This window comes from Xiphophorus couchianus, chromosome 19 (genome assembly GCF_001444195.1).
Source record: "Xiphophorus couchianus chromosome 19, X_couchianus-1.0, whole genome shotgun sequence".
Classification (NCBI taxonomy): domain Eukaryota; kingdom Metazoa; phylum Chordata; class Actinopteri; order Cyprinodontiformes; family Poeciliidae; genus Xiphophorus; species Xiphophorus couchianus.
In genome coordinates, this window is record NC_040246.1 from 14163649 (window position 1) to 14189977 (window position 26329).

The 26329-nt window shown below is 38.8% G+C and overlaps 2 protein-coding genes across 2 annotated transcripts in view; one reads left to right on the forward strand and one right to left on the reverse strand.

The window, feature by feature from the left end:
• The window catches only part of dnajc17 (DnaJ (Hsp40) homolog, subfamily C, member 17), a 35988-nt gene extending 33802 nt beyond the window's left edge, over positions 1-2186 (forward strand). The window contains exon 11 of the mRNA XM_028000742.1: positions 1958-2186. Within this exon, the coding sequence (XP_027856543.1) occupies positions 1958-2083 (126 nt within the window). The 3' untranslated portion in view covers positions 2084-2186. The remainder of the gene's footprint in view (positions 1-1957) is intronic.
• Positions 2187-7981: 5795 nt separating this feature from the next.
• gchfr (GTP cyclohydrolase I feedback regulator) lies at positions 7982-13249 on the reverse strand. Its single transcript, XM_028001690.1, has 3 exons — positions 13078-13249; positions 9078-9172; positions 7982-8519 (listed from the first exon to the last, which is right to left on the reverse strand). Exons 1-3 carry the CDS (start codon positions 13111-13113, stop codon positions 8390-8392), a joined length of 261 nt encoding a protein of 86 aa, XP_027857491.1. The 5' UTR covers positions 13114-13249; the 3' UTR covers positions 7982-8389.
• Between the last annotated feature and the right edge of the window lie 13080 nt (positions 13250-26329).

Consider the following 26329-nt stretch of genomic DNA (forward strand, 5'->3'; position numbering starts at 1 on the left):
TTTGTATAAGAACATATCACAAGATTTGAATTTGAATGAAAAGATGATTTTATAGATAAGTGAAAATTGTGTAGGTTTGTTTTTACACAGAGTAGTGTATTTCAAGTGTTTACATTTGTTCATTTTGATGTTTATGGCTTACTGCTGTTGAAAACCTACAAAATATAGTGTCTCAAAAAATTTTAATATTACATAAAACTTATAAAAAGGGCCACTTTATCATACTGACTAGGACAGGTGCCAAGGTTATCAGGAAAGGGGAACAATTACTGGTCTAAAACTTCCCGATAGACTGTTGCTCATGCAGCCCATAACCTTGACATGTCTGTGTGAAACACTGACTCCAGCCACAATCTCTTTCTTGCACACTTGTTTTCTACCACACTTTTTCCTTCCACAAAATCTTCCGTTAGTATTGCTCATTTAGGCATGACTTTCTAAGACTGTTAAGAAATTTCTGCTGTCAAGTCCACAGTCCTCTCAGTGGTTGTGTTTGTCATAACACACATCTCTGAGTTAGAAATCCTGGTTTTGGGTGGTGTTTTATGGTTTCCAAGTCACGCAGGGTTCCGGCATTACGGCACCAGACACCCACACACGCAAGCATTGAAGCTGTATCAGTGTTTAGTTACAGGGTGATGCACTGGCTGAGCATCTAAATAGCAAGTTAACTCCCTAGGCAAGGAAACATCGGTCATCTTAAGAAAAGGATGCATCACGTTTCCCATATAGCACCTGTTAGTGATCAGAATTCCTTTAACGCTAATGGATTGTATGTTGGTAAAATATTATAGACCTTCAGTCTTTCAGGGCGCAGTTTGGTGCTGTCTCCAGTAGAGAGCATGATAGAGGAGGAATGTATTATGTTGACAAGTTGGCTCTTTTATACTTGTTTATGGTTTATTTAGCTTGAAGATGCAGGAGTTGTTTATTTATCTAATGGCGTTCGCGTGATATTTCATAGTTGCGTGCCAGACAAGGACTTGAGTTCACATTATTGGAATGATAATAGCAGCTTTCCTCAGCCCAGGGGTGGGGTGGAGGGCAGCTTAACTTCACGGACCCTCCGCTCTCTTCCTCCTTCTCAATTTTACCCTATGCCTTTCTCTGCACATGGATAGTGAAGTCCCCGTGATGCTTTCCAGATGTCTCAGCTCAGCGACCAGATTGACAAAACTCTACATCTTCTCTTTAAGTTGTTTTCATTCATGTCCGCTAAAAAACGCATGCACCCACACGCCTACTCTGTCCTGCATTTCACTGTCTTGGTAAGGAGACATTTTCTTGGCACAAAAAATATTTTTTATATAATCCTTCTAAAGGATGTCTCACGCTGCAGAGAAATAGCCACTCTTTCCTTTCAAAATGTGATTTTAATCTGTGCCACATCAGGATCAAACAAATGCTTTAATACATGGTTTCCTTCCTGAATTAAAGTTGTTCTTTTCTTTGTGAAGATGCAAACACTTCTGTTTCGCATTTGTTGCCAGTGTACTGATTTTATGATTTTTGTGTTTCTGTCCATTCATATCCATATAATGCCTGTGGATGCATTATTTTATTCATCCCAGTATGAGATTATTTCTCCGTTCTCAAGCAGATTTTGACCCTTAAAGAAATTTATTCAACTCAATAAAATTAGGGCAGCTCTTTCCAGCCCAGATGTTTAGGTAAGATGACTACAGGCTGCAGAATTGCCATTGCTAGGCAACTTTCTCATACTTGATCTCAGTGTCATGATGCTGGTAACTACGATGAGTGTCTCTTTCCTCTTCACCCATTGTTCATCCATTTGTAAAATCAGCCATTGAACCCTAACGATGCTTCTTTCTTTGTGTCCTTTAATATTTTTTCATTTGGATTTTTGAGATTCCAAACCAAAAACTGTCTCTTTAACTCTGTCTACTAAACTAGAATAAACTCTGCTTTGCTAATACGTCATCTGTGTTTTCTGTAGAGTTCCCTTTCAAATGAGCGCGACTATGAGACGGTAGTGATGATGAGGATGAGGCAGGCTGCCGAACGTCAGAGGCTCATCGAGCAGATGCAGAGAGAAGATGATGAGGAGTCTGCAAAGTCGTAGCTTTAGTTTCATAAAGCTTCTTGTATTTTTCTTTTATTGTTTTATTGTAACATAGTGTGGAAAATAAACCCTTTTGATAAAATAAAGCAGTATTCTCATTTGTCTTGTTTTCGCCTGTATATTGATAACGTATGACTAGGTGCAATGTAGAGAAGTTAGACCTGCTGTATGTAGTGCCACACTACACAGCTACTGACACAAAGCTTATCAGAAAGGCCAGAGAGAACTCTGTAATTGTTAGTTTGAAATGATAAAACTTCTATTAATTCAGTTTTCTGTCTTGCTTTAAAACTGAGATTAGCCAATAATGATTTCTTTATTTTTAATATCTATTAAGCATGATTTGTGGGTGGTCTTTGACCTGTGGATTAATTTTATCATCACATAGGTGAATCTCAAGTAAAATGTAATCGAAAAGTTTATTTCAAGAATTCAAAAAGGGAAACTCATATGAGAATGATTAATTAAAAACAATGATACATGTCAAGCATCATTGAGATGGTGCTTGAAATTATGTTGATGATCATAACTAAAGAAAACAAAAATAAATTGTTTCTCATAAAGTTGGAACATTACATAAATGTTCATTTCTGTATTAAAAAGTTATATTTAATCCAGAAATGTTGGGCAAATTACTGCATCATTACTGTAAGGACGCGACAACTCTGGCACTGCTGGATATGCTTCACAATCCTCTCAGTTCTGCTGGCAGCTTGTGCACCTTTTTTTCACAGTTTTCCTTCCACTCAATTTTCCAGTAATATGCTTGTAAACAAAACTGTGATCACCTAGCTTCTTTAGTTATTACCTTCCATTGGTTCCTTATGGAGAGATTCAATGACTTTCCACTGGGAAAATGTCAAGTCAGCATCTTTTCCCATGATGACAATTTCTGACTTAAAAATCCATTTTTCAGTGGTCTTGTGTATCTTAAAGTTATTTTCCTTTTTGTAATTCAGTTCAAAACATGAAGACTGACAGATCAAGTTTTTCTGCAAATGCTTATGTGGCAAAAGCCATAGCCCTAAGAATGAGCAGAAATAAGTAATTAAAATCTATCACTTTGTGTGTCACTTTGTGGACTGAATTACTGAACTTAGTTAATTTTCCAATAATATTTTAATGTATTTAAATTCACTATTACATTCAGATTTTTTCCCTCACAACTTTAGCAGATACCTACAATATTTGACAATATGTAAATTTACTAATATCACCATACTCAGTATCTTAGATTGTCAGATGTCACAAAAATGTTGACTTTTCTTTCAAATCCCATCCATATCATACAGAGATAAATCTTTTGGTTTTGGTTATTTTTCTGTGCAACACCAACAAGCATTAATTCATGGCACATCATGGTGCCATGAATCATAATGCCATGAATCAATTAGTCTTTTCTTGTTGGGCTTTAAAAATGCCAGATTTGCCTGGCTTTGCAAAAAAAACCAGCTGTGAAAATAGCTCCATGATGTAATGTTCATCAGTCAACCATTATGTGGCCAAATGTGACAAGTTATTACCTCATTACTTGTACCAAACAAGTTTTGATATACAAATCTTTCTTCCCTGTAGCTTGCATACTTTATCAGCTACTTTAGGGTAAGTCGGGGGGAGTCCAAACCACAGACCGTGTGATGTGACTGTGTGGAAATCATTTCTGCCCCATGTTAAACCAGTAATCAGGCTGTGATTGGAACACTAGGTACGCTTTTATGGAATTCTTGTGGGTTCATTGTGATGAAAAGCAAGCTCACTCTGGAGGCTCTCCATTTTACATCTGATGCTTGGGATGATAGTTCCTCTTGGTTTTCTATTTCCAAATATCCTCGCCTCACTGAGGAGGCCTTGGCTTTTAGTTATTTATGTTGCTGTTTATTGAGCTCCCAGTACTTGCTCTACTTTAATTGCTTTAATATTTGCATGTGATATCTGCAAAACATTTATTTTTGAATGTTTCTTGAAAATATGCTCTGAATTAGGGCTTATGATCAACAAAGCCCTTAACTAAAAATGTACGGTAACTTTGGCGCTTGATACTTTAGACATTATGTTTGCTGCTTTTATTAATCCTTTGTTGTACACATGTTGTTTTCATGCTGAACATGGTTCAGTATCTTTTACTGATTCATTTTAGGCTATTTCATTATCAAAACAAATTTTTGCAGGTTACAAAACAACTACTGCTGGTGACCAATAGACATATGAGACAATCTTCCAGGAACGAAAACAAATTGTGAAATACAAAATTAAAAATATCTTGATGCATTGTTAAGTTTGAGTTTTCCAATTTTGTGTCATATTAATCTCATGTTATTAGGCAATTGCTGCTAATCTCTGTAAAACATTACAAAACAGTTGTGTGATTTCAATCATAGTTAAATGTTACTTTTTTTGCTTCACTTTTGGTATGTCTGTGTGCCCATACACCCTGCATATTCTTCTTTTATTATCACACTGTACTAAAGTTCTAGGTTCAAATCCTGGCCTGAAGTCTTTCTGCAGTGTTTGCAAGTTATCCTTGGGCATGTGTGGGCTCCCTTTTGGTGCTCCAGCTTCCTCCCACAGTCCAAAATATGCATAGTAGTTGAATTGGTCTCTTTAAATTGTCCTTAAAAGTGAGAGCCTATCACTCAGTGAGGCATATAGATGATGCATGGATGGATATGTGTCATAGTTTTTGGGGTTTAATTCTTCAGCTTCATAAATGTTAAGTTTGAATATGTCATGGATTTTCTCTAAACTAATCTGTACATATAGGTCCAAATATATACAGACACCTCCACTAATATTTGGATACATTTTCCCTAGTAAGATGCAATGACGCCATGAGCTTTTTACACCCATCAACAAGCTTCTATCATAATTCTGGCAGCACATTTGGTTACCATTATCATCCAAAATGGTACAGTTATGATTTCCATTGGTGTCAAGTCCCTGTATTTTTGATAGGGTTTGCATTGGGGGTATGGCAGAAGCCTGTATATATAAAAAAAAAATCTATATTTTAGGGATGGCATTTTCATGCCTATGACAAGTATGTGTAAATTGCTGACCAGCACTGCAGTTTAGACTTTTACAAAAACACTTTTCTTGTGCATTCATCACACTCTTAACAAGAGGACTGCACATCCTTTCTATAACCATTCAATTGTTGTTTCAGGATTATTTGAAAACTGTTTTTGTTGGGAGTCTTGCATTGTTGATTGCTGTTCACCTCAGGCTCAGTACTCCCTGTACTACTCAGGACATAGGCCCATACTTTTTGATATTTTCTGTTTTTACAGGATGTAAAGCCAACTTTCTGCAATAACATTTGTGTTTTTGCACTTCTGGGTTGCCATTCGCACACTTTCACTCCAACTCCGCTTTTGCTGGATCATGAAACGGGCCGCAGAGCATGCTAAATTAAAGAACACATTTTGAAATATGTGTTCTGCCCCTTGATATTGACCCTGACAAATTTTGATTTGTTGTTCCTACATATTTCACAATAATCTTATGCAACATACAAAATCCTGCAGAGGTTTTGCTTATTTATGCTCTGCTAAGTGACACGCTACCATTCTTTGACACACATTCGGTTAGTCCTTGTTGTGGTCACCATGAGTTTTGTAATAGAATCTTCTTGCTTGGGAACATACATACTTGCCAGTACAGTCTGTTTTCCTTGTCTCTCTGGCGTAATGGTGTGTCTACTCCTCTTTGTCCTGTCATTGTGTTATTTAGGAGCCACATGGAAGCTTTGCAACAACCAATCCAGTCATGCATCCCCCTGCCACTCCTGCGCTGCTTCTCCATAGCTCTGTTACACAACGTCCAGCTGTTAGGGGTGGGAGACATCTGCTCCTCTCCTCCTGCAAAATCCCCTCACAACATGGTTTTGTTTATGTGTATCCTTCTCCTCTACCCCAGCAATGTGATAAAAAAAAAATCAGAAACACACCACCTCTGTCTGAATGACAACAGAAGAAATACAATCACAGGAAACACATTCACCACCAAAACTGCCCAAAGCCAACAGTGGTTTCTGCTGCTACATGCAAACCAGCAGGGGAGGATGACCTTGTTACAGCATCCTTCTCAGGAAAGATTTAATGTCTTCATAGGATCATAGCCATCCTAGCTGAGGATGATAGTTCTCTGCTTCATCTTCAACTTGGAGAAGGTAGCTATATCATGTATTAGGCAGCAGATCTTGTTAGAGTTTGTCTGGCAACGAATCTGGGCTTCAGGTTAATGATCTGGGCTGGCCCCAAACACACGCTGGCAGACCCGGGGCTCAAATGAAACCACCCAGTGTTTTTTGGCTGCCGTAGGCAGGCTTTTTCATGCCTGACATGCAAGTGTCTTATCCTAAATTATAAAGGATATTTTCAGGGTGTGATGTATGTTTATCAAGTTCTGTGCATGACGGGTGGCTTACAAGATGCTGATCTCGCTGATCCTAACAAAAGCGTCCATATCCTTTAAAGTTTAAGTTTTGTCATATTAAAATGACAAGCTGTGATCTATTTTATTATGATTCTGAGTGACAGGGCCATGTGATAAGGTGGTTTATAATTTTTGTGAAAATGAAATCATACACATGGTTTTCCAAATTAAAAAAATAAATCTGAAACTGTTGACAATTATCATTTCACTTTTTACTATTCTTTACAAAACAGTTCAAGCTCAAATACAGCAGAAGAATAAGAGAATAATTTTCATATTTTGCCACAAGTGGGTTTATGTTTGGATTTTTATTGGGTCATTCTAATCAATCTGCTTTGATCTGGACGTTGTTGTCATCCTGCTTGAAGGTGAACCTCTGCCAGCGTTTCTGTCCCGGCTGAAGAATCAAGTCGTCAATGCAGTTTTCTGGAGGTTTGTTCCAGATTAGAATAGCATAAAAACGAAATCTTGCTTCTCCGTGTTTGGATATGATTCTGATGGTGCACAACAGACTTGAACCAGAAGAACCGAGTGATGTGGAAAGTTGAATCAACAACAGCAGCTTTTTAATGTATTTTTGTGCTGAGCCATTTAGTGATTTATAAATCAGCAAAAGTATTTTAAAGTCTATTCTCTGAGCTGCAGGAGGTCAGAATAAGGACTCTGTCTTCCTGGCTTCAGTGAGAACATATTCAGCAGCGTTCTGAATCAACCGCAGCTGTATGGTTGACTTTTTAGGCAGACGTGAAGATAAAGGCATGGATGAGTTTTTCAAGGTCTTGTTGAGACATTAGTCTTTAAAACCTGGAAATGCTCTGGAGATAATAAAAGACTGACTTTGTAACTGTCTTTATGTCTGCAGATTCACATCAAAGTTCATCACTACACACAGCTTTTGGGTCTGATTAGCTGTTTGCTTGCAGCATGACGCTACCACCACCAGATGTTGATCTGGGTGATGTACAGTGCTTATTTTCTTTCACAGATTACACTTTGTATGCAAGATAGAACGTTCAGTTATGGTCACATCTCTTCTACAGGTTTGTTTTCCCCTAAGTAACTTGTAGTCAACTGTAAACTCATTCTAAAAAGTTATATTGACAAATTATCTCAGCTGGGCTGTGTAACATCTACAGCTCCTCCAAAGTTACCAGAAATCTGTTGCTGCTTCTCTTATTAATGTTCTTCCTTATAATCTGTTACTTAAGAAAAATAGGTGTGCTTTACTCTCTACATTTACGCATTTATGAGATTAAATTACATGGGTGGACTCCATCCTACTTCTTACTGATGTTATTTAGAAGCATCAGGATAAAGGGTGTTGAATACATAAGCAAACCATAGTTTTTATGTTGACATTTTTCTTTGTATGAGGGCATAACATGAAATCCTAATGAATGACACTGAAATTTGGGATTGTGATGTAACAAGATGTTACAAAGTAAATGCTTTTGCTACACAAGGTGAAGCAACGAATGTTTTTATTGTTAGATAACAATGAATTGCTTATTGTTAAAATGCATGTATTTATTATTTATTGTTAAAAACATTTCAGATCTCCACATTATTTATTCATAAACAAAATGCTAATTTAATATACAAACATCTTTCAGCACAGTTTTTTCCCTGCATGACAGAAAGGTTCTCTGACCTCGTATGGACAAATAACTTCAACACACCTGCAGTAAACAACATTACTAACAAATGGTCCAATAAAATCTCTGGAATGTGGTTCCACCATACCGTCAACCCGGCAACCTGTTCAATCGGAAACCTTATAGAAAAGATTTCCTCAGCTCTAAAGTTGCTTTCTCTCATCTGTGGTAGTAAATACATCATAACATAAAGTAGAAAAGGTTATAAGGTGATAAATCACTCCGACTCTTTGTGGAGACACCACACCAGCGTCTGTCCCACTCCCGTCATCGACAGCAAGCGGAAGCCAATCTTCTCCAGCTTGTCCAGCACCAGGCGAGGTGGGTCGTCCACATGGTATTCAGAACTAAAATAAGCATAAACAAAGTAATTCTGCCTTCCACAGATGTGGGATTTCTCTCTTTCAGTAAACTCTGCTTGGAAAGTGCATGGCTGCTAAGTGTTCTGGTGCTCATTCACTTCCTTCCACACCTTGGTTCATTTCCCAGAAGGATCTGAATCAGATTGCCAATGACAACACTTCCCTGTTCTGTAACCCATCACCTTGAATGGTTTACTCTCAGAGCAGAAGCTTTCCTCAACCACACTTTTTTTGTTCCAGCCAACTGACTTGATCTCAGCTCTGCTGTCAATATGTGCACTTTAGCAGCCAAAAAGAAAGAAACACCCACTTTTAACTGTCAAAATTGAGAAATATGGCCCTGTGAGAGCAGATTTTCACCAATCCAGCTCAGCTCTGCATGTCTGTGGAGGTCAGCATTAGAACATTGCCTTTAGAGATTACTCTTTTCATTTTGTCAGATGATGGCGGAGATATACGAAGTTTCACAGAATAGTTTTAACCCCAAATTTATCTGCAGCATGTCACAAAGCATCACAAGTGTTTCCATTTGCAGCCACTTACAAATTGTTTCCCAGCATGGTTGTTTTTCTCGCCCCCAGGTAACTCATGATAGAGGGATCAGAAAATTCGTCTCCTACATTTGTTGGACCAGACTCCTGAAAAACAATGATTTGATATCCATCAACAGTTTGATTTTCTAAATGAATGTCTCTGGCTATTATTTATGCAACAATAGCTCCGATGCAGGCCTCTGGCAGGTACAGGATAATAAACAGTAATAATATCAGGGCAGGCTAAAAATAGATGATCTAATACTCAGAGGCTAGAGAATTAGGTTGCTGGAGCTGAGCAGGCTGGGAAATGAACATGCATGACAAAAAAAAACAGAGACAGATGCAATATGTGTAACAGTATTTAAGACAATGGAAAGAAATACATTAAAAAAGGCTTCTTTTTCAAGCTGCGTAAGGTGCCAAATGTGCAAAAGGACAGTAAATAAAATCAATTTGCTTTTACATGTACTACAAATAAAATTAAATTGGAACTGAATACACTTATTTGATGAATAGCTAAATGTAATGTCATAAATCACATCATCTAAATAATTTCTGTAACTTACAGCTAATGAAAAGAAAAAATTCATCCACTCACTACACCAGCTTACCTTTTCATGTGGGCATGGACTGATGAGGACTTTAACAGATTGTCAGTCTGTCACAGACCAAAATTTCAATTTCTCTGATAACCATTTAGAAAAAACCAGATTTAATACAGAAATGCTATGATCTGGTCACGTTATGGCCCACACCTCAGTGGGCAACCTTGATTTTGTCCTGCAGACAGTCACTGAGACCTTCTACAAAGAGAGTCACTGTTAAACTCCTGTTTACAGAGTGCCTTTTTCAAACTTGTTAAGAAAACTCTAACAAAAGGAAAACGTGTGGCAGAAAAAGGTGCACAAATACAACTGATGGCCATGAGAGGACGGTGAAGCAAAACCAATTCAGGAGTTTGGGGGAGACGCACATGAGGCATTGACTGAAGTTGGAGTCAGTACCTAAAGCAAAACCTCAAACTAAAAGTGTTCCATTATTTTACTTAAGCTACACATGAGTCAGAGAGAGTGTGGAAAGAGTTCTTCATGGGCTAGGCTTTTAATGTCTTTATTAATCTATGCATGGATGTTGTGGAAGTGTACAGGTAAAAGCCAGTAAATTAGAATATTTTGAAAAACTTGATTTATTTCAGTAATTGCATTCAAAAGGTGTAACTTGTACATTATATTTATTCATTGCACACAGACTGATGCATTCAAATGTTTATTTCATTTAATTTTGATGATTTGAAGTGGCAACAAATGAAAATCCAAAATTCCGTGTGTCACAAAATTAGAATATTACTTAAGGCTAATACAAAAAAGGGATTATTTAGAAATGTTGGCCAACTGAAAAGTATGAAAATGAAAAATATGAGCATGTACAATACTCAATACTTGGTTGGAGCTCCTTTTGCCTCAATTACTGCATTAATGCGGCGTGGCATGGAGTCGATGAGTTTCTGGCACTGCTCAGGTGTTATGAGAGCCCAGGTTGCTCTGATAGTGGCCTTCAACTCTTCTGCGTTTTTGGGTCTGGCATTCTGCATCTTCCTTTTCACAATACCCCACAGATTTTCTATGGGGCTAAGGTCAGGGGAGTTGGCTGGCCAATTTAGAACAGAAATACCATGGTCCGTAAACCAGGCACAGGTAGATTTTGCGCTGTGTGCAGGCGCCAAGTCCTGTTGGAACCTGAAATCTCCATCTCCATAGAGCAGGTCAGCAGCAGGAAGCATGAAGTGCTCTAAAACTTGCTGGTAGACGGCTGCGTTGACCCTGGATCTCAGGAAACAGAGTGGACCGACACCAGCAGATGACATGGCACCCCAAACCATCACTGATGGTGGAAACTTTACACTAGACTTCAGGCAACGTGGATCCTGTGCTTCTCCTGTCTTCCTCCAGACTCTGGGACCTCGATTTCCAAAGGAAATGCAAAATTTGCTTTCGTCAGAGAACATGACTTTGGACCACTCAGCAGCAGTCCAGCTCTTTTTTTCCTTAGCCCAGGTGAGACGCTCTTCGCGCTGTTTCTTGGTCAACAGTGGCTTGACACGAGATATGCGGCAGTTGAAACCCATGTCTTTCAAGCGTCTCTTGGTGGTGGATCTTGAAGCACTGACTCCAGCAGCTGTCCACTCCTTGTGAATCTCCCCCACATTTTTGAATGGGTTTTTCTTCACAATCTTGACTAGGGCGCGGTGATCCCTATCGCTTGTACACTTTTTCTGACCACAGTTTTTCCTTCCCTTTGCCTCTCTATTAATGTGTTTGGACACAGAGCTCTAAGAACAGCCAGCCTCTTCAGCAATAACCTTTTGTGTCTTTCCCTCCTTGTACAATGTGCCGATGGTCGCCTTTTGGACAGCTGTCAAATCTGAAGTCTTCCCCATGTTTGTGTAGGCTTCAGAACTGGACTGAGAGACCATTTAAAGCCCTTTGCAGGTGTTTTGAGTTAATCAGCTGATTAGTTTGTGGCACCAGGTGTCTTCAAAATTTAACCCTTACACAATATTCTAATTTTGTGACACACGGAATTTTGGATTTTCATTTGTTGCCACTTCAAATCATCAAAATTAAATGAAATAAACATTTGAATGCATCAGTCTGTGTGCAATGAATAAATATGATGTACAAGTTACACCTTTTGAATGCAATTACTGAAATAAATCAAGTTTTTCAAAATATTCTAATTTACTGGCTTTTACCTGTACAATATGTCTGCATGGTGTATCCCTCTGTCCAAGGCATTTTGTTCCCCAAGGGAGACAGATAAAAAGACTTTGAGCTTGACTAAAGAACCTACTGCTCAGTGGTCCAAAGACCTCTCCTCAAATTAGAGTTCACTTTACATATTATTTGTAGATTAAGGTCCCAGAGTCTGGTGGAAGAGTGGAGAGCCACACAGGAGTTTTTTGATTTCTAGTATGAGATTTCCACAGTCGGTGACGATTTGGGGAGACTTTTCAGAGGACTTCCCTCTGTTGACAAGCTTAATGGAGTTGTTGCATTCATTTTCCAGCTGACTCGGCAGCAGAGCACACAGGCAAAAGTACAAACACCTGATTTGATAATCAGGTGTTTACTGTGCTGATTGGTCAGTAAGCTGGCCTTACCTAAACCCTGCAGATAATTTGTTTGATTTTGTCAAGAGCAAGACATTAGAAATAATTTTTACTGGTCTTATGTAATTTGAAAACATTTTTAGAAAATTACATTTTGGGTTTTCATTTGTTGTTAAGAATATGACTTGAAATTACATCCATCTAGGTACGATGAATTTATTTAATAAATGAGTTTCACTTTTTGGACTGATTAACAGAATAAATTAACCTTTATATGATACTCTAATTCATTGAAATGAATTTTAATACTCATTAAAATTTTAAGTCAGTAAAACTGTATAAAAGAACAATTATTTTGCCATTTGTACCCTGCAGTGCACTGTGAAAAATTCAAACTTTTGTCTCGCCCAATAAAAAACCCACATAACATTTCATTGGTTACCCTGCAGAGCTTGACCAATTATATTCACAGGAGACTTGCTCTGTGACTGTGATGGGAAAATGTATGTGTGCTGATCCATTCATCCAGAAAGTAACTATATAACTATTTAAATACAGAAATAGCTACATGTCAATTTCAAAAATAAAACTAATAATTCACCAGCAGTGTATTTAATAAATTAACAGTTATTTGTTTTCAAATTTAACTTAACAATTTGACTATGGTTTGAATTGTGCCACTGTTGGAGCTCCATACCCTAGGGAGGCTTGTCTGTTTTCCTCTGCATGCAGAAAATAAGAGGCCTCCAGATAAATATTAGGTTCAAGTGACAACTATGATTGATAAGTAAAACATTGGGTGCCGCAGAGGCTAAATAAACAAATCCTGCAATCTCCAATCCAAGCAATGCTTCTGTAAAAGCAAGGCACGAGTTATTTATGTGGGATATATACACACCAGTCGGATCTGCGTGCTGATGAAAATGTAAGGCATCCCTGCCCCTTGGCTTTGGTCTTGTTATCCCCTGGGAATGACTCGAGAGATGCCTTCAAAGACGCGACTACCTCTGCACAACTTGCGCTCCTGCTGTCAGCTCCGTACGGAATGCGGAAACACCCACCGTGACTGGCCAATCACGGCTCAACCTCAGCCAGCTCTGCAGACACGGCATGTTACTCAACACCACCGCTAGTTTATTGACACGAGAATGAGAAATGCTGGCCAGCGTGTGCACATAGAACAAATGTTTTCTTAAGACCAGTTTTCATTCGGTTTAATTAAAGTTGTGTATTTTTACCTCTTCTCTGCAAATATTTTCTTTACAAATATCGACCGGGAATCAGGAACAAACTCCCATTTTTTCACCAAGACGCATAACACACACGTTTTATGGAATATTGTACACGATATTTTTTGTATTTCCGAACATTTAATCTGAAATTGCAGCATGTTTGTGAATATATTTGCCCATGCTTTGTTTGCATTTTGTTTAATTATTTTCCTGCTAGAGCATTAATAATTTGAATTCTGGGGACTCAGAGTAATGGATTATGTTGATCAAAGCAACAGCTGGTGGAATGTCTGAAAACATACGTTTGCCGAATGCAAAAGTAATGTCTTGGGAATGCCAAAAGAGGTAGATTAATTTTTATTTATGCCTCAATTGCCATATCTAGAAAAAAAAAATTAAAGCCACTAGTCAGACAAAAAAAAAAAGATCAAAGGCGTAGATCAACTTCTTTCAATGAGATATTCAGAAGAGTGGCTCATTTTTAGATGTATTTATTTGAAGAAATTTGTGAGGGGCAACTGCTTTTATCTTGGAAATAATAACAAAGCCATGATAGAGTAACGTTTAGATTAAAATCCAGGCTTTTGGGTGTTTATGCTGATAATTTGTTCACATGGACATTGATATTTCAAGTCTTTATTTTCTTGTAATCTTTTGTGATTATAGTTTACAGACGAGACAAATTCTGAAGGCTGTGGTTATCTCTGTTGCCCATTTTTCCTACCACACTTTTTTCTTCCATTAAGCTTTTTATGAATATACTTTTTCAGCAATGATCTTTTGTGACTTGCCCTTCTGTCAGATGAATTAGCTACTCTGGATTATTTACAGAGAAAAAGCAACTCTCTGGAAGTAGTCTCATGTTTTTATCAGTTCTTTTCAAACAGATGTCCACTTCTTCAGAGAGCCTCCCACGCCGTTCAAAACAGACTGCTCTCTGTAAGCAGTCTCTTCCTGTTTCCTGGACTCCTGCTGTGTCTTCCTGCACTTGTTCATCTGCTGCTGGTGATTTGAGTCTGAGGTCAGCTCCTCTGTAACCTGTGGTGAAACTTCCCTGGTGGGTTCACACAAAACACTTTGACCTTTTGACTGGATCTTGGTGTTCGACTTCTCAGCTGGAGTGTGGTCGTAGTAACACTTTCATCAAGTCTGAAGAGAACATAATAAGAAACAAATTATAAATTTTAAGTAATTTGGACTAAAATTTATCAATCTTTTGTTTTTCAAGCATTCAGTCGTGATTTATTTTTGCGGTCATTGTCCTGCTGGATGACCCAGTTTTGGCGACGCTTCAGTTAAGGAACAGATGGCTTCAAATTTAACTCTAGAACCTTACTATACATGGAGGAAGGGTCATACATCTACAAAATAAGTCTAGATTATCAGCTCTCCGTCACTGTGCCTAACTGTTTTTATGATTTTGTTTAATATAATTTATTATAATTCTATTTTACTTTGGTTCCCTGCAATAATCTTGCAATCAGCTGCAATTGACCCGACCCTCAATCTCTGTAGGCTAAATAACATCTTAGTTCTTGTGGTTTATAGCATTTTTTAATTTTTACATACATAAATACAATTTCTTCTTTACCAAGAAGAGCAATTTTTGTTATCAAATAAAAATTGAGGCTTAGAAAAGAGGTCATATTGCTGCTTTAGTTGTATTTCTTTTCATTCTGTTGACTCGTTGAATTGTGAAGTAGGAGAAAAATCATGAATGATCTTCAAACGTTTTTTATTTTGCAAATTAGGATAGAAAAATTGTGGAATAAATTAAGGCCCATCTGCTGTGAAAACATCGTCATAGTGTTCAACACAACCAGATTTCTTCAAAAGTCATCTGATTGTTATGTGGGCAATTTTTCCCCCCCAATTTATCTGTGAAGGCCTCAGAGGTTTATTAGGGAACATTAGTGAGCAAACTGCATCATCAAGGCCAAGGAACACAGCAGACACAGTAACTGGAAAATTATGGAGCGGTTTAAAGCATCATTAGGTTATAAATCAATATCCCAGGCACTAAACATCCCAGAGAGCACTGTTCAATCCATTTTTTGAAAATTTAGCACGGCACAACTTCAAGACATAGCCATCTACCTGAACTCCCCCCCCCAAAAATAAAAAATTAGAGAAGCAGCCTAGAAAGAGGCACAATGAAATTCTGGAGGAGCTGCGGAACATCTGGAGCTTAATAAAGGGAAACCCTGCAAAAAAAGAGGTTGGGCTTCAAGCAGAACAACCCTAAACATCCTGTCAGAGTATTGATGGTCTAGATCAAAGCATGTTCAGTGGATTGAATTGACCCAGTATGAATGCAGAATCTGACTTGAAGGTAAATGATCACTTTACTGATGCTCTCTATCCAATCTCATTGAGCTCGGATAGAGCTCCAGAGAGCTTTCAAGAACAACAAAACAGATGGTTGGAAATTTCAAATCTAGATGTATAAATTTGATCTAGATATATAAATTTGGTAGAGACATGGGAGCAAACTTACAGTTAAAGTGGCCCCAGAAGGTGATTCTACAAAAGGCGTATTTTGTGTGTTTGAATTCAAGTGTACAACAAATATATTAGGTTGTTATTTATGAAAAAATATATATATAACCAATCCACTACTGCATAAACATTGACATTACAACGAATTGAAGTTTGTGGCTGGACTAAATGTGAGAAAGTTGATGGCGAATGAATACTTTTTCAATTCAAGATTAGACAAAACCTATTTTGTTCAACTTGTTACGACCCGTCTAGGGGTGGCCAGATCATAACATGAAAGGTCCCTCCTCCTCGTCCCATCCCAAACAGCCAACACATACAAAGTTAAACATTTTACAATGATGTTTATTAAAAAATATATGTTTGATTTAAATATAACAAAAATGGAGCATATAACTTCAGAATGAGCTAGTGCCAAAACAACAAACAAAAGGAACTATCTAAATAATAATCAACTTACCTAACCGAAAAATAAATAAACCAAATGACAAAAACTTACCTCCCCAACTAAAAAAACAGGAAAGAACTAAGGCAACATAAATGGCAGCTCACTCCTACAAACTCCAAACCAAGATGTTGAACAAACAAAACAAACAGTGTGGCCGGTTGAGATGAGCAGAGGAGAGATCTTCCAGGAAGTCCACGTCAGCCGCTTTTATACTCCTCACATCCGGGAAGCCACCAATCGGACGTCCCCCGTCGTCCTCCAGGCACCAATCAAAAACAAGTACCTGCACACTCATTTACATAATAACATTTAACGACTCCAGTCGTAACACCCCCAATCACAAGAATTAAACACACCCCTAAGTGTTTAATTCAAATGAGTTAAAAACTTCTAGATAAAGCATCAGCTAATACATTATCCTTACCCTTTTTATAGTTAATCTGCAAGTTAAAATCTTGCAGCAGCAGAGACCAGCGCATCAGTCGGTGGTTGGAATTTCGCATTTGGGAGACGAAGACCAGCGGATTATGATCGGTGAACACTTGGACAGGTCGTGCACTAGAACCAATATAAACTTCGAAGTTCTGTAACGCAAGTAACAGAGCAAGAGCTTCCTTTTCGATTGTGCTGTAATGAAACTGATGTTTATTAAACTTTTTCGAAAAGTAGCAGACAGGATGTTCTATGCCTCGCTCATCGTCCTGCAGAAGCACAGCTCCAGCACCACACAAACTTGCATCAACTTCAAGTTTAAAAGGACGCTCAAAATTTGGCGCAGCCAGCACCGGTGCACTGCACAACAATGCTTTAGCGGACTCAAACGCGACCTGACAAGAGGAAGACCAAATAAAAGGTTTCAAAGGACTAACAAGTTCAGTCAATGAACTAACCACATCTGAAAAATTTTTACAAAACCCGCGATAAAAACCACACATTCCCAAAAAGCGACGCAAGTCTTTTTTTGTCTGTGGGATAGGAAAATCAATTATTGCTTGCACTTTAGCAGCAATAGGACGTACTTGTCCTTGACCAACTTGCTTTCCTAGATAAGTGATTGTGGCTTTTCCAAACTCACATTTCGAGAGATTCAATGTGAGAGAGGCATCACAAAAACGACTGAACACTTCCGAAAGAGTTTCCAGATGTTCTGTCCAAGTGGCAGAATAAATAACTACATCATCCAAATATACTTCACAACTTTTCACTCCCAATAATACCTTTTGCATTAAACGTTGGAATGTAGCGGGTGCGTTACGCAACCCGAAAGGCATAACGGTATATTGGAGGAAATGATCAGGAGTTACAAAAGCAGAAATTTCGGAAGCTCTTGGTGTTAACGGAACTTGCCAGTAACCCTTTAACAGGTCCAACTTTGTGACAAATTTAGCGGAGCCAACACGATCAATGCAATCTTCCATTCTAGGAAGTGGAAAAGAATCGGATTTGGTGACAGCATTAACCTTCCTGTAATCTGTACAAAACCGAAATGTATTATCTGGCTTTGGGACTAGGAGGCAGGGCGAACTCCACGCGCTGTTACTGGGTACTGCTAAACCATGTTCAATCAAGTAAGCCACTTCCTGTTGCATCAAAACACGCTTTGTTGGATTTATTCTGTAAGCATGTTGTTTAATTGGCTTCTCAACCTCCACATCAATATCATGGAACAGCACGGATGTTTGGTGCGGATGATCTGAGAAAAGTAATAAATTAGCTTCAATCAGGTCAGTAATATCTTTGCGGGCAGGCTGTGACAAATGAGATAGAAAAGATTCCAAATTTCCCATCACTTCAGAGTTCCGCAAACGGGTCACAGGCATGCAACCGCTGTTCTCCCTCAAATCGTCATCTGCCAGATGATATGGTGGGGGTGAAGAGCAAACAGAAACAGGGGTAACAAAACAGGTGTTATCTACAATGCCTTCCCTGGAAACGTAACGTTTGAGCATGTTAATATGACAAATCCTCGTTTTTCGTTTTCGATCCGGAGTCTTAATCACATAGTTTGTTTCATTTATTTTTTTCTCCACCTCATACGGTCCTGAAAATTGTGCATGAAGACTCGATCCACTCAAGGGAAGTAGTACTAAAACCTTTTCACCTGGAGTGAAATTTCTACTCCCAGTTTTTTTATCATAACGAGCTTTCATTTTATTCTGAGCCTTAGCCAGATTTTCTTGGGCCAGCTGACATGCATGAAAAAGACGCTCTCTAAAACTACTAACATAATCCAACACATTATGTTCAGTTTGACGCGACTCTGACAACCATTTCTCTTTAACGAGTTGGAGCGGACCACGAACAGTGTGTCCAAATACCAAATCTGCCGGACTGAATCCAAGGGATTCCTGAATGGTTTCTCTAACTGCAAATAGCAGAAGTGGAAGACCCTCATCCCAACTTTTATCAGATTCAAGGCAGTATTTGCGCAACATAATTTTCAAGGTTTGACGAAACCTCTCCAGCGCACCCTGTGACTCTGGATGATAAGGGCTGGAGGTTTGATGTTTAATTTTCAGTTCATTCAAAACTTGAGCAAAGACCTTTGACATAAAATTTGTCCCTTGATCCGTTTGAACAACCATAGGTAAACCAAAAGTCGAAAAAAAGTTTATGAGGACTTTCACAATGTTCTTCGCCTTTAACGTGCGTAATGGAATAGCTTCCGGAAAACGAGTGGCAGCACACATCAGAGTTAAGATGTATTGATAACCCGACTTGGTTTTTGGCAAAGGGCCCACACAGTCCAATAAAACTCGTTGAAATGGTTCGCCGAGCGCTGGAATGGGATGAAGAGGCGCTGGTGGAATTGGTTTATTTGGCTTTCCCACTAATTGACATATGTGACATGACCTACAATAATTCACCACGTCAGACTTTAACCCAGGCCAGAAGAAATTACGTAACACACGGTGATAAGTTTTTTTAACACCGAGATGTCCAGCCAAGCTGGCATCATGTGCGAGGCTCAGAATCTGAGGTCTGTAATCTTTTGGCACAACCACCTGGTTTATTCTATGTAGATCACCTGAATCTTGGGACCAGGACCTCATCAAAACACCGTTTTCAACAAAATAGGTCACTTGAGTTTTAAATCCATTCTTATCTGCAACAGAAAAGCAAGAACTCAGTGACGGGTCATTCTGCTGCGCTTTGACCAACATCTCCTTATTAATGTTCAAACTCAAAGTTTTATCTGCAGGAATAAGTTCAGAGACGTCACATTTTAACATTTTTACAGAGTCATTTGAATCAAAGCCATTTTCATCAAGTGTAGCCATAAAAGACCCAGACAAATCTACAATTTCACCCATTTTACGAGCTTGCGCGCGTGTAATTGCGCACGCAGGAAACACATCCAAAGTGGCAGCTGATTCATCAGCAAGGGTAAACGAAATTGGGTCATCAACAACTTCTGGTGGAGGAAACACTTTTCCGCCAGCCAGATCATTACCAAGAATGAGGGAAACTCCTTCAATAGGTAATTGCGGACGCACGGCTACTTTAACGCGTCCCGAAACTAATGGTGAACACAAGTGCACCATGTGCAAAGGGGCTTTGGTTACGCTCATTTTTATTCCCCACACGAGAATATCTGAACCACAAGATGTTTGACTAGATAAAGGCAGCAGAGATTCTAACAAAAAAGAGTGATAAGCACCTGTATCTCTAAGGATTGTGATCGGGACTTGATCTTTTTCCTCACCCGTCAAAGAAACAAAACCCTGCGAAATAAATGGCAAAAACTGCGGATCAACATCAACTTTAGGTTTTTGTTGAATATCACCGCGTACATTCGGCTGGGAAACTGACTTTATAAATCCCACACCCGCAGGAGTTTTTATACTTTTAGCTTCTTTTTTCTTCAAGACTGGGCACGCAGCAATTAAATGTCCAGGTGCGTGGCAATAAAAGCAATCACGGTTGTTTGATTTTGAAGCAACAGATGGCACATTTCGACTTACTGACCTTGAAAATGCATTTTTCCGTTCAAAAAAATTTTCCTGAAACGAATTCTGTGAAGAAAACACATTTTTATGAGTCAAAATAAATTCGTCAGCCAACAGCGCTGCGTTCATCAATGATGACGCTTTCTGTTCATTTAAATAAGTCACAATCCGTTCAGGCAGACACTTTTTAAACTCTTCTAACAAAATTAAGGATTTTAGATCACCAATAGTTTTAACTTTACACGAATGACACCACTTATCAAACAAAACGTTCTTCTCTCGTGCGAACTCAACAAATGTCTGATTAGCAGTTTTATTAAGATTTCTGAATTTCTGACGATATGCCTCAGGGACAAGTTCATAAGCTTGCAACACGGTTTTCTTAAGAGTGTCATAATCTAGACTTTGCTCAATAGACAAACTTGAACACACCTCTTGGGCTTTTCCAACAAGCTTACACTGTAGCAAAAGGGACCAGAATTCCTTCGGCCAGCTCAAAGCAGCGGCTATGCGCTCAAATGCGCCAAAATAAGAGTCGACCTCAGACTCACGAAATGGCGGAACCAATGTGATGTGCTTACTAATGTCAAAAGAAACAGAAATAGAAGAATCTGTGCTTGGTGGTTTTGGTGAAACTGCAGGAGCACTGTTTTGGAGCTCAAGAGCTCTGATTCGAAGATGCATGGCTTTCACTTCGAGCTCCTTGTTGCGGTTCTCCACCTCCCTTATATGGAGTGCGAGACGCAGATTCTCAGACGACATACCTTCAAGAGGTTTAGAATCTTGGTTGATCTCCAAGACTGCAGCAGGCACATCAGCCAGTGCTGCGTCAACACCCGCTCCAAATGCGGCGTCTCCAGCTTCCTTCACTGCAGTCACTTGCAACACACCTCTCTCCACCAGTTGTTCACACAGCGTTTCCTTCAGTTCCGATTTTCGATCACTGCAAGACACCTCAACATCATAATGGTCAGCCACAATAATTAGGTCCGCTTTTCTACATTTTTCTAATTTTACCCAAGAAGGTGAACTCACAAAATCAGCAAGGGAAAATCCCTTCTCCATAATTTCCCCGTGCACAAAATAAAACTGCCAATCAGAACAACGAACACTTACCAACAAAACGAGAGAAGACGAAACGAGACCCAAATTCAAAATTGGGAGGGGTTTGAACGGACGAGCCCCCAATTCATGTTACGACCCGTCTAGGGGTGGCCAGATCATAACATGAAAGGTCCCTCCTCCTCGTCCCATCCCAAACAGCCAACACATACAAAGTTAAACATTTTACAATGATGTTTATTAAAAAATATATGTTTGATTTAAATATAACAAAAATGGAGCATATAACTTCAGAATGAGCTAGTGCCAAAACAACAAACAAAAGGAACTATCTAAATAATAATCAACTTACCTAACCGAAAAATAAATAAACCAAATGACAAAAACTTACCTCCCCAACTAAAAAAACAGGAAAGAACTAAGGCAACATAAATGGCAGCTCACTCCTACAAACTCCAAACCAAGAAGTTGAACAAACAAAACAAACAGTGTGGCCGGTTGAGATGAGCAGAGGAGAGATCTTCCAGGAAGTCCACGTCAGCCGCTTTTATACTCCTCACATCCGGGAAGCCACCAATCGGACGTCCCCCGTCGTCCTCCAGGCACCAATCAAAAACAAGTACCTGCACACTCATTTACATAATAACATTTAACGACTCCAGTCGTAACAAACTGTAATGTCCCTTCCTCCAGCACAATTATGTTTTCCAAAATCAGTAGATTTCTATCATATTAGTTGCTGAACCATAAGAAGAGTTTTGACTGCAGCTCCAACTGAACATACAGAAACAGAAAATTCTGCTGAAGTGAAAGTTTCAGGAGGGAAAAGAGAAAAACTGCCCTCCACATGCCATTTGCCACATAAAAATTATCCTTGGACAAAAAAGTTATGTCTCCTAAAGTCTAATTCCCAGTGTGTCAGATATCCTAAAACCCAACATCACGCTTCCTGTGATCAGTGTGTATGCGATGGATTTACTTGCTGTGAAAATGCGTGGGAGAAGAGATGCACCTGGAGGCTGCTCTGCTGAAGCAATCGCTTTAAATCACAAAAGTAGGAGCTGAATAGGCATAAATTATACAGCAGGCCTGTTTGTGTAGTCAGTGATTTACTGTAGGTGTTTTGGAAAGGTCTTGCAGTATTCAGTTGGTGGGTTTTAGACAGTGAGAGAGCACAGACAGCAGGCAGCTCTGTGATAGATCTGGTGTTAGGGTTACACGGCATATAGGTTTACATGGGTTCAACGCTGATGGATCTCTGTCGTTGCTCACAATCCTTCTGCTGACTTTTTATGCTTGTGAATTCATACCTATGTCTGCATGTGGGTGTGCAGTGTGACTCCCATCTGAAGAGTTTTGCACTCGTCTTTTGCGAGGAGACATACCCATGACCTCTTTTCCTGTTTTCTATTGTCTAGATTACATAAAGTGTCTCAAAGTAGAGATGCCTCCCTCCCTCCGCTTTTCTTTCTTCGTTACTTCGTCTTGCCTCCTGCACTCTATCGTGCTGTGCTTACTGACAGACAGACGATACCGCCGGGCTTAGCAATTGCTCAACATATCACAGTGGTATATAATGCCACGAAACATTTCGAGAGCTGTCACCAGGTTAGCATTTTGTTGAAAAACACCAGGATGTGGTTTCAGCGGTTCCACAAGTTGGAAAGGAGATTTGTTTGGGGAGACAGTGATTAAGAATAATGTCATTACATATTTGGAATGACATTCACTTACCCACTGCGTCTTTTCTCTCGTCACTTCAGTTGGGATCTTAAGTTTGTGCACAGAGAACGTCCCCGTCGGATACCACAATCCGGCGTGGCTGGTCTATTAGTAACAGGAAATCAGCAAAATGTGAGGTAAACAGAGGCAGAGGAGAGTTTTCAGTAAAGCTTTAATGTGACAGCTTTAAAACATGGGCTGCTTCTCTGCATTCCCTGCTTGCTTTCAGCTGCATTCTGTAGATTTGTCACAATAATTGGCATGTAATGACAGCACATTTTCAGTAACAGACTAAGGTGGCTTTAAATAAAGAGAATAACCATTCTCTTTGTTCAATGTGAGTCATATCAACCTGGAACTAAATTTGCTGAGCCCAAAAATTCCTGTAACAGTTGTCAGAGATGGAAATCTTTTAGGATTTTAATAACTCAGTGGCTCTGAACTGTATAATTTGAAAATCAGGTGCCTTAATGGACCATTTCCTCTTTTCCCAGAATGATTCATTGTGAACTTTTTGTACAGATGCAGAATTTGTACAGCACAAATTCCTGGAATAGCAAAACTTAGTCATGCTGACAATCTCTGTTCCCCCTGACAACAAATGCAGTAGTTGGATTTTACTTTTGATTTGACTTCTCTGAAATACATGTTCGTGTCTGATAACTTCAGACAAAAATTTGTTTTGCTATTTCCTTAAGTTAGAGAAATTAGTAAAACAAACTCTCCCAAATAAGAACCTCAAATATGTTTTGAGAATAGTAATGAATCATCATATAATTTCCACAGTCCTGTTTTATACTCCTAGTTGTTATGAATCTGTGGCAACCTCCTTAGTCGGGTCAGAAGGATGAAATTTGGGGGTCGAAAATAATTTTGCTATCAGGTCATTACTGAAAAAAATAAACAAGACAGTGTCACCATAGAAACAAGTAGTTTACTCATTTTTGAGACAGTAGCAGATTGAAAAGTTCACATCCTTCACTCCAATATACTTACGATATACAAATCCAAGGTACAAATGCTTCATATCGTGACAGGACTTGATGTTTTACGAAGTGTCCTTCATTTCTTTCTGACTTAGACTTGCCTAAGTGTTATTACTGCATGTCTGTAAAGAAAGATATAAGGACTGAGAGGACTTTAGAGAGGTGGATCAAGGGAAGGAGAGGGAGGAATGACATGAATGACCACTGCCATAGGACTGAGTCAAATTAAGATTCTCATCAGGCCTGTGGTTGTCATCATGGCTCTCATTATTTGTTGCACCATGTGGTTGCTGTTTATGAATATGTCCAGCAGAGGTAATCTGCTCTGAATATCAGCACAGCATCTTTGCCCAAGAGATGGCTTCTTTTTGGGAAAATGGCTGCAGCACAAAGCTTGGCAGAAGCAAAGGGACAGCTTGACTTTGTTAAAGGCATAACAAAAGCAGAGAAGAGGCACAAAAGCTTCCCTAGGTTGGTCTTCATTGCACATGGGGCTTTCTTTGTTTTACCGAAACATCGTCTAAGCAGATGTGGAGCATAATGTGATGTGTGTTGTGATGGTCTGGGAAGTGGCTGTTTAAGTGTTTGATTCTAGAAACACACACAAGAAATGGATGCCTGTGCTGGGAGTTTATGGGGTCTACAAAATTACCTTATAAATATTTCTACTTTGTAGAGTGAAGTATTAAATCTATGTTTAATTCACCTTTAGCAGTCAATAGATTCTTCAATAATAGTCTTCTAAGCATCAAACTGAGAAACGACCATGGAGTGTGAGACACACATCACTATTTAAAGTTTTAACTCTTTGCTTGCTTTGTATTGGGGTTCTGTGATGTATCAATTAGCAGTCATTGTCTTAAAAGCAGTAGAAAGCTGCTGTAGAAACCTGAATTTAGTCAAACAGAAGAAGTTCTTCAAGGACTGAGATTTACAGTGGCTCATGCAAAACCATTGCCATTGTACAACAATATGGCAGAATATTAAGTTTGATATTTTTGGTAAAGCTCTTCAGCCTGTCCATTTTCTATAAGTATTTTAATAAAAAGAAGCAGCTCATATGTTTAATTGAAAGCAATGCAACAAATATTTTTGTAAAATAAAATCTTCTTAAATTTATCCCCACTACATTTAATCAGAATGACAAGGTTTTCAAAAGTAAAGTGACAATGCTTTAAGTCATAAACCAAAAATTACATTGAGGAAATTTTATTTTGTATTTATTGTATTTGAATTTGTTTAGTTAATTTCTTGACATTTATGAATCTGTATTTCTGAACTTTGTTCTGGTAGCTATTGACCACAGAATAGGGATTGTTGACCAGCTGCAAACCCCTCACTTTAAGTTTATGTCCCTAACGCTCATGTTTATTGACATAAAAGAGGAAATTTTATACTAAATTGTTTTGCTTTGTTGGATATTTCTGTACCGGGTTACATAAACATACAAACACAAACATGTCTGAAAGAGAAATTGGAGAAATGGTAACCCTGACCAGATTCATCAAAGAACACCACTTCAGTGCAGAGGGGCAGTAAATTATCAATGTAATGTAAGATTTTATTGACTTTTTGTGACAGAAGACATGAAAATTATCATCTTGGTTTTAAATCGCTCAAGAAAATGCACCCAGAGTTTGCATGGTTTACACGTTTTCTGGCTTTCAGACTGCGTCGACAGATTGCCTGACTGCTGTGAGCAACTTAGAGCAAATTCTTGGAGCACTGCCTTGTATTCACACACAAATGCTGTTATGGTTTTTATGAGATGATAGATGAAGATGAGGGAGAGGAGTCTCATTTTTGAAATGTAATGTGGTTGCCGGTGGTCGCTGTGTTCCCAGACCAACAGTTTACTGACACTTATTCATAATATGCTGCTTTATTGTGAAGCTTCAACTGAAGCGTGAGCTCACACATGGAGCTCTGCATATACACATGCATATATTCACACTAGATGCACACTTATATTCTGTGAATGCTTTATTGTTGCATGTTTGATATATTTCTCAGTTTCTCACTTTGTCAAACTGGTTTGAAGGTTCAGCAATGAATCTTAGGATCCAGCCCAGGTGTCTTTTAGCTTTGTTTCTTCTCTGTTCTTCTTCCTTCACCCCACTGTTCTCCGTTTCAGGTCTGGTTTATCTCCTGCTCTGCTCTGGTCACTTTAACTTTACTGCCTTCCCTCTTGAAGATCCTCTTTATCTTTTTACCATCACTCATGTAGGTGGAGTCCTGCAAGGATGAACAT

Coding starts and splice junctions, on each gene's coding strand:
- gchfr (XM_028001690.1), bottom strand. CDS start 13,113: ATGCCTTACATTTTCATCAGCACGCAGATCCGACTG. Junction 9,173..13,077: donor TCAGCACGCAGATCCGACTG/GTGTGTATATAT, acceptor ATTGTTTTTCAG/GAGTCTGGTCCAACAAATGT. Junction 8,520..9,077: donor ACCATGCTGGGAAACAATTT/GTAAGTGGCTGC, acceptor TGCTTATTTTAG/TTCTGAATACCATGTGGACG.